At 43.6% G+C, this 12,500-nt stretch overlaps 2 protein-coding genes across 23 annotated transcripts in view; both read right to left on the reverse strand.

The window, feature by feature from the left end:
- Positions 1-1,170, reverse strand: part of LOC113802106 (putative defense protein) — a 15,471-nt gene extending 14,301 nt beyond the window's left edge. Inside the window, exons 1-2 of one of the 3 annotated variants that reach the window (XM_027352574.2) lie at positions 692-1,170; positions 48-127 (exon numbers count right to left, since the gene is read on the reverse strand). The gene's annotated coding sequence lies outside the window, so the exon portion shown is untranslated. The remainder of the gene's footprint in view (positions 1-47; positions 128-691) is intronic. The other 2 variants (XM_027352575.2, XM_070143515.1) reach the window with 2 other exon arrangements.
- Positions 1,171-3,616: 2,446 nt separating this feature from the next.
- Positions 3,617-12,500, reverse strand: part of Zasp52 (Z band alternatively spliced PDZ-motif protein 52) — a 147,375-nt gene continuing 138,491 nt past the window's right edge. For 16 of the 20 annotated variants that reach the window (XM_070143531.1, XM_070143530.1, XM_070143532.1 and 13 more), the window contains 5 exons: positions 9,689-10,799; positions 8,516-8,702; positions 8,003-8,123; positions 6,772-6,887; positions 3,617-4,944 (listed from right to left, as the gene is read on the reverse strand). In XM_070143531.1, coding sequence (XP_069999632.1) covers positions 4,858-4,944; positions 6,772-6,887; positions 8,003-8,123; positions 8,516-8,702; positions 9,689-10,799 — 1,622 coding nt within the window. In that variant the 3' untranslated portion in view covers positions 3,617-4,857. Of the gene's footprint in view, positions 6,184-6,771; positions 6,888-8,002; positions 8,124-8,515; positions 8,703-9,688; positions 10,800-12,500 lie in introns of all 20 variants that reach the window. The other 4 variants (XM_070143537.1, XM_070143536.1, XM_070143534.1 and 1 more) reach the window with 2 other exon arrangements.

Genomic DNA, 12,500 nt, shown 5'->3' on the forward strand with positions numbered 1-12,500 from the left:
TACGTGCTTGCGGCGAGGACATTGAAGTCACAGAGAGCTTTACATACCTTGGCAGTGTAGTTCATAACTCTGGGCTGTCAGACCATGAAGTCAGCAGACGGATTATTTTGCCGTCAGAAGTGTAGCACTGTTGGAAAAGGGGTCTGTGCTTGGACCTGATCTTGAGGATGACTGAGAGGAGATGCCTACGTTTAGGGGTTAGTGACATTGTTGTGAAGTTTTCTTTGTTGCAATGCACGCCTGGACTAACTCGGATTTTTTTTAGCTCGGTTTTGCAATTTCACTATGATTGGCCTGCTTTTGCCTTGCCGTTTTTGACCAAGGCGGTGTGCTACGTTAATGTCAGAATGTGACAAATTAACATGGAGGTGTTTGATCGTGTTCGCTATTATATCTGAGGGAATTTTCGTTGGTTGATTCTACTGGCAGTGAGGAGCCACTAATTATCACTGTATCCCTTCGTTCATATTGATCAACATCGTCAATGCTAGCTTCAAGTTGAGTGATTTTTTTCTTCTAAAGCACTGATTTTAGCTTACATGTGATCAACTTGTTTAGATTTTGCTTTGTTTATACTGTCTAATCTGATGAAATAAGAATCAAATTGGGATTTAATTACTTTGCAAATAATGTTTACGAAAGGCAACATTTCACCTGATATGCTTGTGGTTGATAGTTCACCCGCGATTACCTGGGCTCCGTCGGGCACGACAGGTGTGGGGGCGGGGCCACCTGCTCCGTCCTTGTCGCCAGGATTGTTGTTGTTGGTGGTGGCGCCATCTAGGGTCAGGATAGTTCCCTCATCCATGTCCGCTTCCTTATCCGTCTTTTTAGTCTTGCTTCGAGTTGCAGAGGCCATGAGTGCTGCAATAATATATATCACGGCAGAAGCAGGTGCAGGAGGAGGGAATTTCTGTCCGTGAGGGAAGTACAATGTATTGTTTACGCGAGTGGCGCCGGGGTAGGGCACGGGCAGTGAGGCAGGGATGAAATTTTTATGCCATTTTCACTCGAATTTCAGGTTCCTTTTGGATTTTTATGGCTTATAATTGTATTGGAATCATACCTTTGGCAGCCAGCGTAGTTACTGGCTGAAAGAAGAGATAAGCGCGTAGAAAATCAAGAAAATATTGGAGCTCTGACGAAGGACGTCCGGACACCTTCGCACACTCTCTCTCTCTCTCTCCCACTCCCTCTCCATGTCACTCTCCTTCCCTCCCTCCCTTCCTTCCTCTCCCTCTCCTCCTCTCCCTTCCTTTCCATCTCCCTCTCCTCCTTCCGTCCCTCCCTTCTTCTTCCTTCCCTCCCTTCCTTTTCATCTACCTCTCCCTGCATTCAGAAGAAAAATAAAGGAAATAGGAAATATGCATAGGTATTATTAGTAGAATGTGAACTAGACCAGAATTGAAGCAAAGATGATGCTAAATTCCTTTACTACAAACCTAGTCATGGTTATTTAGCATTCATAATACTCTCTTTTAAGACTATTATTTGAAACGCTGAGTTTAGTGCGTAAACATTTAACACAAATGTATATTTTTTCATCTATTTATACTCCTTTTAAAAATATAGTTGAATGTCGGTGCTGTAAGGAAATTGCTCAAATTTATGAATAACTTATAGATAGATTTAATTGATTTGCTGTTAGAGAAAATAGAGATTGACACTGTTTCATGGTGCTGTTAGATTGTATGTGAAATATGGAAATTAATGGGAAAAATATATATATTCATGATTCTAGTTCATAATCTAATTGGATAAAATACGTGTAGGTTCTTCAGAGACGGAGAGGAAAGAGAAAATGCGGAGAATGATGATTATATTGCATGATTCTGCAGGTTTTATTATCTTCTATTCTGACCCATACTCTGCTGTTTGGAAAGGAAGGGGAGGGTGGAGGGGCCAGATGTCACGGCAGGTTTGTCATAGGGATACTGTTCTCTATCTATGTGTCTGTCTGTTTCTGTCTCTTTCTCTCTATGTCTGTCTGTCTGTTTCTGTCTCTTTCTCTCTCTCTCTCTCTCTCTCTCTCTCTCTCTCTCTCTCTCTCTCTCTCTCTCTCTCTCTCTCTCTCTCTCTCTCTCTCTCTCTCTCTCTCTCTCTCTCTCTCTCCCTCCCTCTCCCTCTCCCTATCCCTGCCTCTTCCTGGAACTCCCCGACCCCCTTAAATCCCCCCCCCCCTTTCTAGGAAAAGATGTCTGTAGAGAACCCCCCCCCCCCCACATCCTCTGTTTACCTGAGTCGGCTTGTTGTTGAACAGGTAAGTGGCGAGTTCCTGTCCTTACAACGGAATTTCTGTTCCTTTCTGTTCCTTTCTGTTGATATTTGTGTGTTTAGGGTTTTCAGATTGGGATGGAAGAGTATTCATAACGTAGATGTTGATTTGTTGATTTGTCTCTGATTAGAAACAAACGTCTTATGGTTTAATTTTGAGGGTATCGTTTTTATGATTTTTTTCTCTCTCGTGTTTATGTTTGTTTGTTTGTTTTCTGTGAGATATGATTTGTTGGTTGGGTGTGTAGATGTGCTGTTTACCTTCTTTCTTCTTTTTCCTTTTCTTCCTCTTTTGGTGTGAGTTCCTTCTCTTCCGATGGATATTCAAGCCAATGGAGGAAATAATTGTCCTTTTTCTTTTTTTTTCTTTCTTTCTTCTTATCCGTGAATTGTTTTGAATTCTATCTATTTGAAATCTATATATATATGGTGATAGTCTAAAACCTTCTTCGTCTATTTGTAAAAGAACTAGCTACTCAGCTTCAAAATTGGCCTGGAAATAAGTCAAAAAAGGAAGTAGAGACACACTCTCTCCCTCTCTTTGTCTATGTCTCTGTCTCTCTCTCTCTCTCTCTCTCTCTCTCTATCACTGTCTCTGTCTCTGTCTCTCTCTCTCTCTCTCCCTCTCTCTCTTTCTTTATCTTTCTCTCTCTTTCCCTCTCTCTCTCTCTATCTATCTATCTACATATAGAATAGTCACACGTGTTTGCTTTTATGTATGTATGTGTACGTGTGCTCAATGTGTAACACATATTTCTGTTTACGTTTTCTACTTTTTATTCTGTATTATAGTCCTTGTGTATTTAAAACACTCTGAAATCTCTTCATGCAATATAACAATTTGCATGTATTTTTTTTTCAATTTTGACTTTCTTATAAACCTTGTTTTGTTATTATTTGAAGTGTATCTTTATATCAATTCTTTCTTTATCATTTAATAGTCGTTCACTGTTTTTTTCTTTTTCGCTATCTCCATATTTTTTCTCAAAATATTTTTATCCTCTGATGCCGCTTGGAATGTTGCCATATCTTGGTCACTTATTAAAGTAGTAGATTAAGGCAAACTATTCATATTCTATTTGTATTTCTTTATATAGACAATAAAAAATGAATTAGAAATAGTAATAATTGTAATCATAATGATGATAATACCAATTATGATGGCAAAAATAATAATAAGCAATAATTATAATGAAAATAATTAAAAAATAATGATAATGATAATAATAAAATGGAGCCAAACTGACAGCATGAATCAGCTGACTCCTTTTCAATTTTCGACCAAAAGGTCTTGTAAGTCCCAACAGGAAGCCCACATATAAAAGGATAATAAAGGAGTAAATACAATATGTCTATTTTTTTATAATCCCCTGGGAAAGAAGGGGCCAGACATAATTGGAAGATCAAGAAACACGCAACATAATTTACGCCGAATATTAGACAATTCTATAATATTTTTTTTTTGGAAGATTTTTTTGATTTTGTTTTCGGTGTGCAGCCTTCTTGAACAGAAAAAAACACAAAATCTACAGGGTTGTCATTAAGTCGCTGGCTCGGTTTGCTACAGGGTCAAGAAGTCGTCCTTTACAGGGTGGCCCTTAAGCAAGCTCTGGCGTCCGCGTGAGATTTGGAGTTCGTGACTTCAGGAAGACTGACAATGGTGCGTGTGAACAGCAAAAAAAAAAAAAAAAAAGAATAGTACACGAGAAGAATGTTGGGACAGAAGAACACACAGCGTTCAGGAAGATTAAGCAAGCATAGCCGAGTTAAAATCGTATTGCTAGATTGGTTGACATGGTGTCCTTAGTGTGTCTAGACAGGTTTTGTTTCGTGAAATTCATATATACAATAATAGCATATGAGTAACAATATTCTGTTCTCTACAATTCATATACCTCTCTATATAGTACAGTAAACAGCAGTGATTTGAAAACAGCTGAAGCAAGGAAGAACTGTTGGAAGTAATAATAATAATAATACAAAGAATATCAATCGTTTTGTGGTTGTGTGTCTGCAGAGGCTGAGTGTACCTTAAACTAAGCGGTAAAGCTTATATATTCTTATTCTATATAGATTAATGTGATAAAATCAAGGCACTGACTTTCTTATCACTGGTGATTGCGAGCACCATTATCTTTACACACAAGAGTCAAAAGGCTGACTAATTGCCTTTCTTTACATAAGTTTTGGACAATAAATAATTGCAACAGAACGATTGCAAACCTGCACTGTAATCTTGCACCAACAATTAGCCAATGTGAGTAGCACAGTTAATGTAAACAAACAGAGCGTAACAAGGAGACAGTGGGCAGGGAGTGTCAACGTGAGGCGGCTCTCTTCCTCCTCCTCCTCCTCCTCCATCTTCTGCTCCCGGTGCTGCAGACTGGTGCTTCTTTTCGTCGCTGGTGAAAGTAGTGATGCGGATGGCACTCGCGAGGGCCACAACGCTCACTGCCGCTGCTCGAGACTCTTTCTCTTTCTCTCTTTTCCGTCTTCGTTTCTGTTGCTGGTGAGAGGACGACAGGCCCTCGCCCCGTCTCCGCAGGGGGACACAGGAGGGTCCTGCGAGCTGTTTGGGCCGCCCTAGAAGCCACGTTGGGCATGGGCCTTGCAGAAAGGCTTTCCACCTTTGGCGAAGAAACTCTGGCCCTCCAGGTTCTTGTGGCATTTCTGCAGGTTAGAGGCTAGTTACTACTCCGGTTAAGCAGACTACGTAGGACTGGGAATCCCTTGTTAATAGTGTGCTGCACCTACTGAGCTTCTATACACGGTTTATCTTTATCTTTCACTGGAAGGGCTTGTGAAATGAGCGTGAGTGAGAGTGTGAGGCAGAGATAGAAAGGAGTAGTGTGCTGGAGCAAAAACTATGTTGTTTAGAGAGATGTGAGTGTTGCCAAAGAGGCCCCCCAGCCACCTCCTGTACCGCTGAGACAGAGCGAGAGTGGTCAGAGTAAAAAATAAATAAATATGAAAAAAAAAGTTTAGTGCATGAGTCACACCCACAAAAGAGCAAATAAGGTGCAAGGCTTCTTTTGTTTTTTTGTTATTTTTTTGTTTTTATCTTATTTTTATGTTTATTTTTTTCTTATCTCTGTGGTGTCAATCTGCAGCCATGACCATTATCTTGGTAGTGATAGTGTATCTGAATTGTCTCACAAGCTAGGATTAAGACTATTTGATTAGCTAATTAGCTAGTTGTGAGCAAACGACCACTTCTTGGAGACTATTAACTCAACTAAAAGAGGAAGAGACACGTACTCTACAAAAGTTATTTATCCACTAACTTTGAACACAAAAATAATAAAATAACGGGGACTAAAACAGTTCGTTCATATGAACAAACGAAATAAAAATCTAGTCGGGAAATTCCTTCTAGAAGCTCTCTAAAGAAAATTGGCCAGATTCCGGAATCTACCTTTAACCCTTTTACAGCGGCCGGTCAGCTGCATCGACCACCGAGGCAACACCAGCCACTGACCCAGCTCGTGATGGACATACACCCATGCACAGATAAACACAGAATATGAAAAATAAAGAACCTCCCTATGTTAACCAAGAGAGAGAGATACACATGAATAAAAAAAAAAGAGAAGAATGCATGAATGGATAAATACATACATGGCCAAATGCAAAGGGAAGGGCATCCAATACAAGAACCAAGAAATTGAAAAACAAAACAAAAAAAATTGCCAATGAGTTCGAAAAGGTTGATTCAGGAATGAGGTCCAGGAGGAGGGAACACACAAGCACCAAGTGAGACGAGGTGGTACCGAACCGGAGCTTTATACATATATATATATATATTGTTGTTTTTATATATATATATATCTAACGGCCTGCGTGGGACTTGCAGAAAGGCCGGCCGTTCTTGGCATAGAAGCTCTTTCCCTCAAGGTTGGACTTGCACACCTGTGGAAGGACGGAGGGGCGTGGACGGAACACATTAAAAAGTAGGATTGGCTTTTTTTTTTGGGGGGGGGAGGGGGATTTTTTTTTTTCTTCTTTTTTTTTTATTGGGGTGGTGGAAGATGATTTTTTTTGGATACGAGCACGTGCACTTTGACCAAAAGATGTTATAATGAGGATCACATATTATCATAAGGGTATGTATTGACACATGCATAGGTGGTTTGGCAATCATTCATTCTCTTCAAAGACAAAGACAAAATCAAATTATCTACCACACTTTTGTGCATAATCTTCGGCAATCCATCACAAATTAAATGTATATTTCATATCAAGATTCACAATAGATCATCCTATCTACCAATCAAATCCTCATGCTTATTTATCGTAAATAACAATAGAAATCTCAAAGTGAATATGAAAAAAATACCGATATTAAAAAAAAAATAAACAAATAAATAAAATCACACGAAATGAAAAAATCGGAGGAAATCTAGATAAATAAAAGTAGTTATTCTCATGCTCTCAAAATGTGCAGCAAACAAAAAGAGGGGAAGAAAGTGGGGAAGAAAGAGAAAAGGAGACACTTACAGAGCACTTGAAGCACTGGCTGTGGTAGTTGTTGTTGAGAGCTTCAACCCATCGGTCACCTGCTTCAATGGGGAACCCACAACCCACGCACTTCGTCGTGAATAGGTCGTTCCAATCTGCGAGAAGTAGGGGTCGTTGAGAGATAGGAGACGACTCAAGTATAGTTCTTTGAGAGGTGGTATGGCTTACGTATGGGTCGTTAAGAGGTGGGATAACGCAATTATTTGTTGAGAGAGAGAGGAGACGACTCAAGTATAGTTCTTTAAGTAGAATGGCTTAAGTATGGGTCGTTAAGAGGTGGGATAACTCAAGTATTTGTTGAGAGGTAAGAGACAACTGAAGTATAGGTCTTTGAGATGGCTTAAGTATGGCTTAAGTATGGATCGAGGTGGGATAACTCAAGTATGGGTTGTTAAGTGATAAGAGACAACTCAAGTAGGTCTTTAAGTCGTATGGCTTAAGTATGGGTCGTTAAGAGGTGGGATAACTCAAGTATTTGTTGATAGATAAGAGACAACTCAAGTATAGCTCTTTGAGAGGTTGTGTGACTTTAAGTATGGGTCGTTAAGAGGTGGGATAACGCAATTATGGGTTGTTGAGAGATCATAACTTGTTAAGAAGTCAAGTAATTTATGTTTAAGTCGTTAAGAGGCAGCTTAACATAAGTATGGGTCGTTATGAGGTGGGATAGCTTGATTATGAGTCGCTGAGAGAGGATAACTCATGTAAGGCTAGTTAATCGGTGGAATGAGTTACGTGTCGGTCGTTCAAAGGTAGTATGACTAAAGTATGAGTCACTGAGAGGTTGGGTAACTTAAGTATGGCTCGTTGATAGGTGGAATAACTTAAGTTTTTGTTAAGAGGTGGGATAAATTCTACTCGACCCATTTTTTTTTTCTTTTTTTTTGCAGAACTAAACTTGGGGCAAATTGCGACTAGACATGGTAGAAAAAATATAATATATAAAATATAAAAAATATAAATTTAATCAGTACTCGATCTGTTACAGCGATGGTATAGTTCTTTCATCAGATTTAAAACAAGGACACAAGATGCTACACGATCTTGCGGCAAAGGACGACCCTCCAAGTAAATGAATTCTAAAGACTAGTCCTACGTAAACAAATAGAAGAAATACATAAAAATCAACTTATTTCAGCATGACCTAAGTAAACAAATAGAAGAAATACATGAAAATCAACTCAGCAAGACCACAGCGGCTGACACTCACCGGCCTCGCAGTAGGGCAGACCGTCCTCGAGATAGAAGGCGCCAGAACCGAACACCTTTCCGCAGTAGGCGCAGCAGAAGCACTCGGGATGGAACTGCTTGCCGACAGCGTTCAGGCAATCCTGGAAGGAGCGGGTGGACGGGGGGTGAGATTAATCCTCGTTATCTGGTCTGGTTTGATCTGGTCTTTGTATCTATTTGTCTACTTTTGTCTATCTGTCTGTCTATTACTGTTTTTTTTTCTTTTTTTTCTTTTTTTTTTTTTCTTTTTGCCGTTGCTGCATTGATTTTTTTTCTTTACTGCGCTAAAAATAATAATTATTGTATCATTTTGAACAGGTATATTACATAAAACAAATCTTGACCCAAACATCAAACAATTCCCCATGATAACCCTCCCCTCCCCCCCCCCCCCCCTAAAACCAAAAGAATCCCGAACCGACCCTAAATAAACCCCAAACGCACCCTTACAGAAGCCCCTTGACCCAAAACCTCCAAGGGAAGGAACACTTACGCCTTTCACCCTCTTGTCGCACTTGCCGCAGATCGGAGCAAAGTACTGCTCATAGCAGTTTTCGCAGTAGAGAGAACCTTGTTCCTCGACGAAGCCCATGTCGATGAGAGGCTTGCGGCACGTGTCGGTGGAGCAGACGAAGTGGTCGGGGCACCAGGTCTTACCCAGGGCGGACACGAAGGGCCCCCTGGAGACGCAGAAGGAGGGCTTAGGGGCGGTGCTCTTCCGTCTATAGAGCTGTTTGTATTTGTTTGTTTATTTCATAGATATTTTGGTCTGAATTTTTATTTTTTTGTGGTGTTTATGTCAAGTTTATTTATTTCTGTCTCTTTCTCGTTTTTTTTCTTTATTTATACATAGGAAGTTCATTTAACTTAGATCTAACAGCTGATGAATGGACGTAGACGTACACGTACACATATATTTACAAATCAAGAAGGTGATTTTCATGCCAAAAAGTGTTAACACTGCATTCTCGACTTTACTGAACATTCCAACGAAAAAAACACTCTTACATAAAAGAAACAAATGATAAAAAGAGGGAACTATATCTTGATCAAGACGAAATTACTATTGGGGAAAAAATAATGTTTTATAACATCTATTCACTTGAATTATGTGATATACGAAGGTAAATTATACACTGGATATAAACCACGTATTAAGCCTTAAAACCAAGATATCGTTCCCTTGAAGATATACACAAAATAAAAATGTTTTGTTGTGTTATTTTGTTTTAGTGAATGTGTGTGTTTGTGCGTCCGGTGATCTGGGTGTTTTTTTATTGCAAATAGGATTCATTGAGTGATTTACAGTTAGTATTTCTGCAAGTATATGTGTGTGTGTGTGTGTGTATGTGTGTGTGTGTGTGTGTGTGTGTGTGTGTGCTTGTGCGTGTGCGTGTGCGTGTGCGTGTGTGTGTGTGTGTGTGTGTGTGTGTGTCATATTTACAGAGTTAATCCGAGAGGGACAGTTAGCATTACCTGATGGGGGACTTGCATCCCTGGCAGGAAGGGCGCTCCTTGGCTACGGTGGCAGCGGGTGTCACAGTGCCTGGCCACGGGGTACAAAGAAATGACAACGAGAACACACAGCATGCTTCAATCGCTACGACGCCACGGGGGCAACGAACACGGGCGCGAGGGCGGCGGCGGCGCGGCGGCTCGCTCCTACCTGATCTGGCGCATGCAGTCGGAGCAGACCGGGATCCTCGTGCTGGCGGCCTGGTTCATCACGCCGCGGCCTCGGCGGGGGGCGCTCTTCTGGCCGCTCGTCTGGGGCACGCCCTTGGTCGGCCCGCCCATGCCTGGCACAGGCGTGGGCTTGGGCATGCCGCCCATCACGGGTGCCGGGGCGGGAGCGGGGGCTGGAGCGGGGCCTGTTGGAGCGGGGGGCTTGGGGGCTGCAGGTTTTGGCACAGGAGCTGGAGCTGGAGCCGGAGCGGGGGCAGGAGCAGGAGCGGGGGCAGGAGCGGGAGCGGGGGCGGGGGGGGGAGGAGGAACAGGGAGAGGTGCGGGAGCGGGGGCGGGAGCGGGGGCGGGGGCGGGAGCGGGGAGAGGAGCGGGGGCGGGAGCGGGGGCAGCGTTCACAATGGGGACAGAGACAGGGGGAGAGATGGGTTTGGCGGCAAGCGCGGAGGGGGCCCCTGGCGCGGGGCCGGGGGCGGGGCCCTTGGGAGGCGCGACAGGCTTGAAGCCGGGACTGGAGGTCGGGGCTTTCGGGGCGGGCTTGGGCGAGCTAACATGCTTGAAGCCGGGGATACCCTTGGCGGGCGCGGGCTTGGCAGGCTTGGCCTCGGTCAGCTTTTGCACGCTCGGGCCCGAGGGCACCGGCTTGGCGGGGGCCGCGGGGGGGGCGGAGGCAAGGTTCACGGTCGGCATCGGCTCTGTCACGGGAACCGGCTTCGGGGGCTCTATCTTGCCAGGCTTAGCTTTGGCAGCGCTAGGGGCAGCGGCAGCGGAAGCAGCAGCAGCAGCAGCAGGGGGAGCAGGGGCGGGGGCAGGAGCGGGGGCAGGAGCGGGGGCGGGCGCGGGGGCAGAAGCGGGGGGCGCGGGGGCAGGCTCAGAAGGGTGCTGGCCGGGAGGGGGAGCCTTAATGACAATGGTGTCATAATCTTTGGGGGGGGGAGGGGTGGGCAAGAGGGGAGGCCTCTTAGGGGGGGGCCCACCGACATGCCTTGGTCTAGGGACTTGCGTGGGATCCCCTGACGGCGCCCACGCAGGCGGGCGGGGCCCCTCCTCCACCACTTCAACCATCTTGGGCGGCGGCCACACGAACGGAGCACCTTTGAGGGGGGGGGGGCCCAACGCGCACAGGGGGGGGGGGGAGAGGTCCCAGGGCCGGCGAGTGGGAGCCAGAGTTTGTTTTTGTTTTTGTTTTTCGTTTATTATTATTATTTTTTTTACGAATAGTGACCAAAGAAGGAGCAAAAATATACCCAGATGATCAGTTACCATTATTGTTTTTTTTTCCGGAGGATTCGGATGAGGAGGGAAATGAAAAAAAAAATCGAGAGGTCGAGGTGAATGAAGCGGAAATATGCCCAAAAAATATGGCCATTTAATGTCAATGAGAGCAGATAGAAGATCAGTATTGTAAAAGGATAAATAAACCATTAGAGAGTTGTGTTGATAAGAACGTTATCATACGTTATCAGTTCCCAATAAATCGCCGGTTAAGTGAAAAAGAAAGAAAAAAAAAGAGATGCACCATTTATCCAAAAAGGACAGACAAGAAAGAGCGAGAATGAAATAGGAATGGCAGTTCAGAGGCACATGGGTGAAGAGGTAGTAATAAGACCGATAATAAATCATAAAAGTGACAAATTAAAATAATAAAAAGCATATAGCAGTACGACGGAGGGAGATGGAGGAGGAGGAGGAGGAGGAGGAGGTGGTGGAGGAGGAGAGGAAGTAAATGAAAATAACGAAAAGAAAAGGTTGGAACCGGACGAATCAACGTAAGATAAACAAGGAAGTTAAGAAATAAACAGAGGACGAGAGAGAGGAGTCCAAAGCAACGGGGAGAGGATGGGAGGACCGTACCAGACAGAAAACGGGAATCGGGGAAAGAAAAAGGGAAACCCCTACATTAGATGGCATACTTCGGAAGGCTTCGGTCCAGCATTTAATCTTATTATTATTGTTATAATTATTTTCTTCTTCTTGTTTTTTTGGTTTTAATAATTACGGCAGTCCGGCAAGTCAAAACCAGGAAGCGTGTGAAACAAAATCAAGAAAGAAAGAAAGAACGGAAGAAAGAGAAGACAGAGAAAAGAGAAAATAAAACGAGAAAAAAAGGAAAGAAAAGAGAAAAAACAACGCGCGTGCATCAGTGATTTCGCAAGGAATTTGCATGTCGCCACAACCCAAAATCACATGCACTTAATTCCACATCTTGGACCACCAACTTTTGGTTATTACATTTCCAAACTGAGGCAAAAAATTAAGATTAATAATTTTATTGAAAGCGTCAAAAAGTGTGCTTTTATTTAGATAAAAAAAAATCCAAAAAAAACTTGGTCACAAAAAAATGATTATTCCTCCGTCCAAAAAAAATGTCTGGTAAGGCTCCCTCACAGTGAGGCTCATGCACTGGCCTGGAGGATCAGAAAAAACAAAGCTCTGAGGGCTTCGAGAGAGAGAACGAGTCTAAGGGTAAATGTGAGTCAGATAGCTAGTGGGTTAACAGCAAATGAGTCAGTCGTTACTGAAGAATCGTGGGCGTGAGGGAGGAAAAGGGGGGCGGGGTTGAAGAAGAGTGGGGGAGAGAGTTCGGGGGGGAAGCGGAGTGGGGTTTGGGGGGGCCGGATGACGGAGGAAAAAGGCGAATCGTGCTGTCAAAACCCCTTAATTCCAAGGGCCAATTGAGGAGAGAGAGAGGGGGGGCCAAGCGCGTCCCGAACTCGGACTCAAGAACTGGACGCGAGGGACAGACTCGGGAGGGAAGGGGTTGGGGGGGGGAGGGTTAGCTCCAGCGGAACTCC

This window comes from Penaeus vannamei, chromosome 30 (genome assembly GCF_042767895.1).
Source record: "Penaeus vannamei isolate JL-2024 chromosome 30, ASM4276789v1, whole genome shotgun sequence".
In the NCBI taxonomy this organism is placed as follows: domain Eukaryota; kingdom Metazoa; phylum Arthropoda; class Malacostraca; order Decapoda; family Penaeidae; genus Penaeus; species Penaeus vannamei.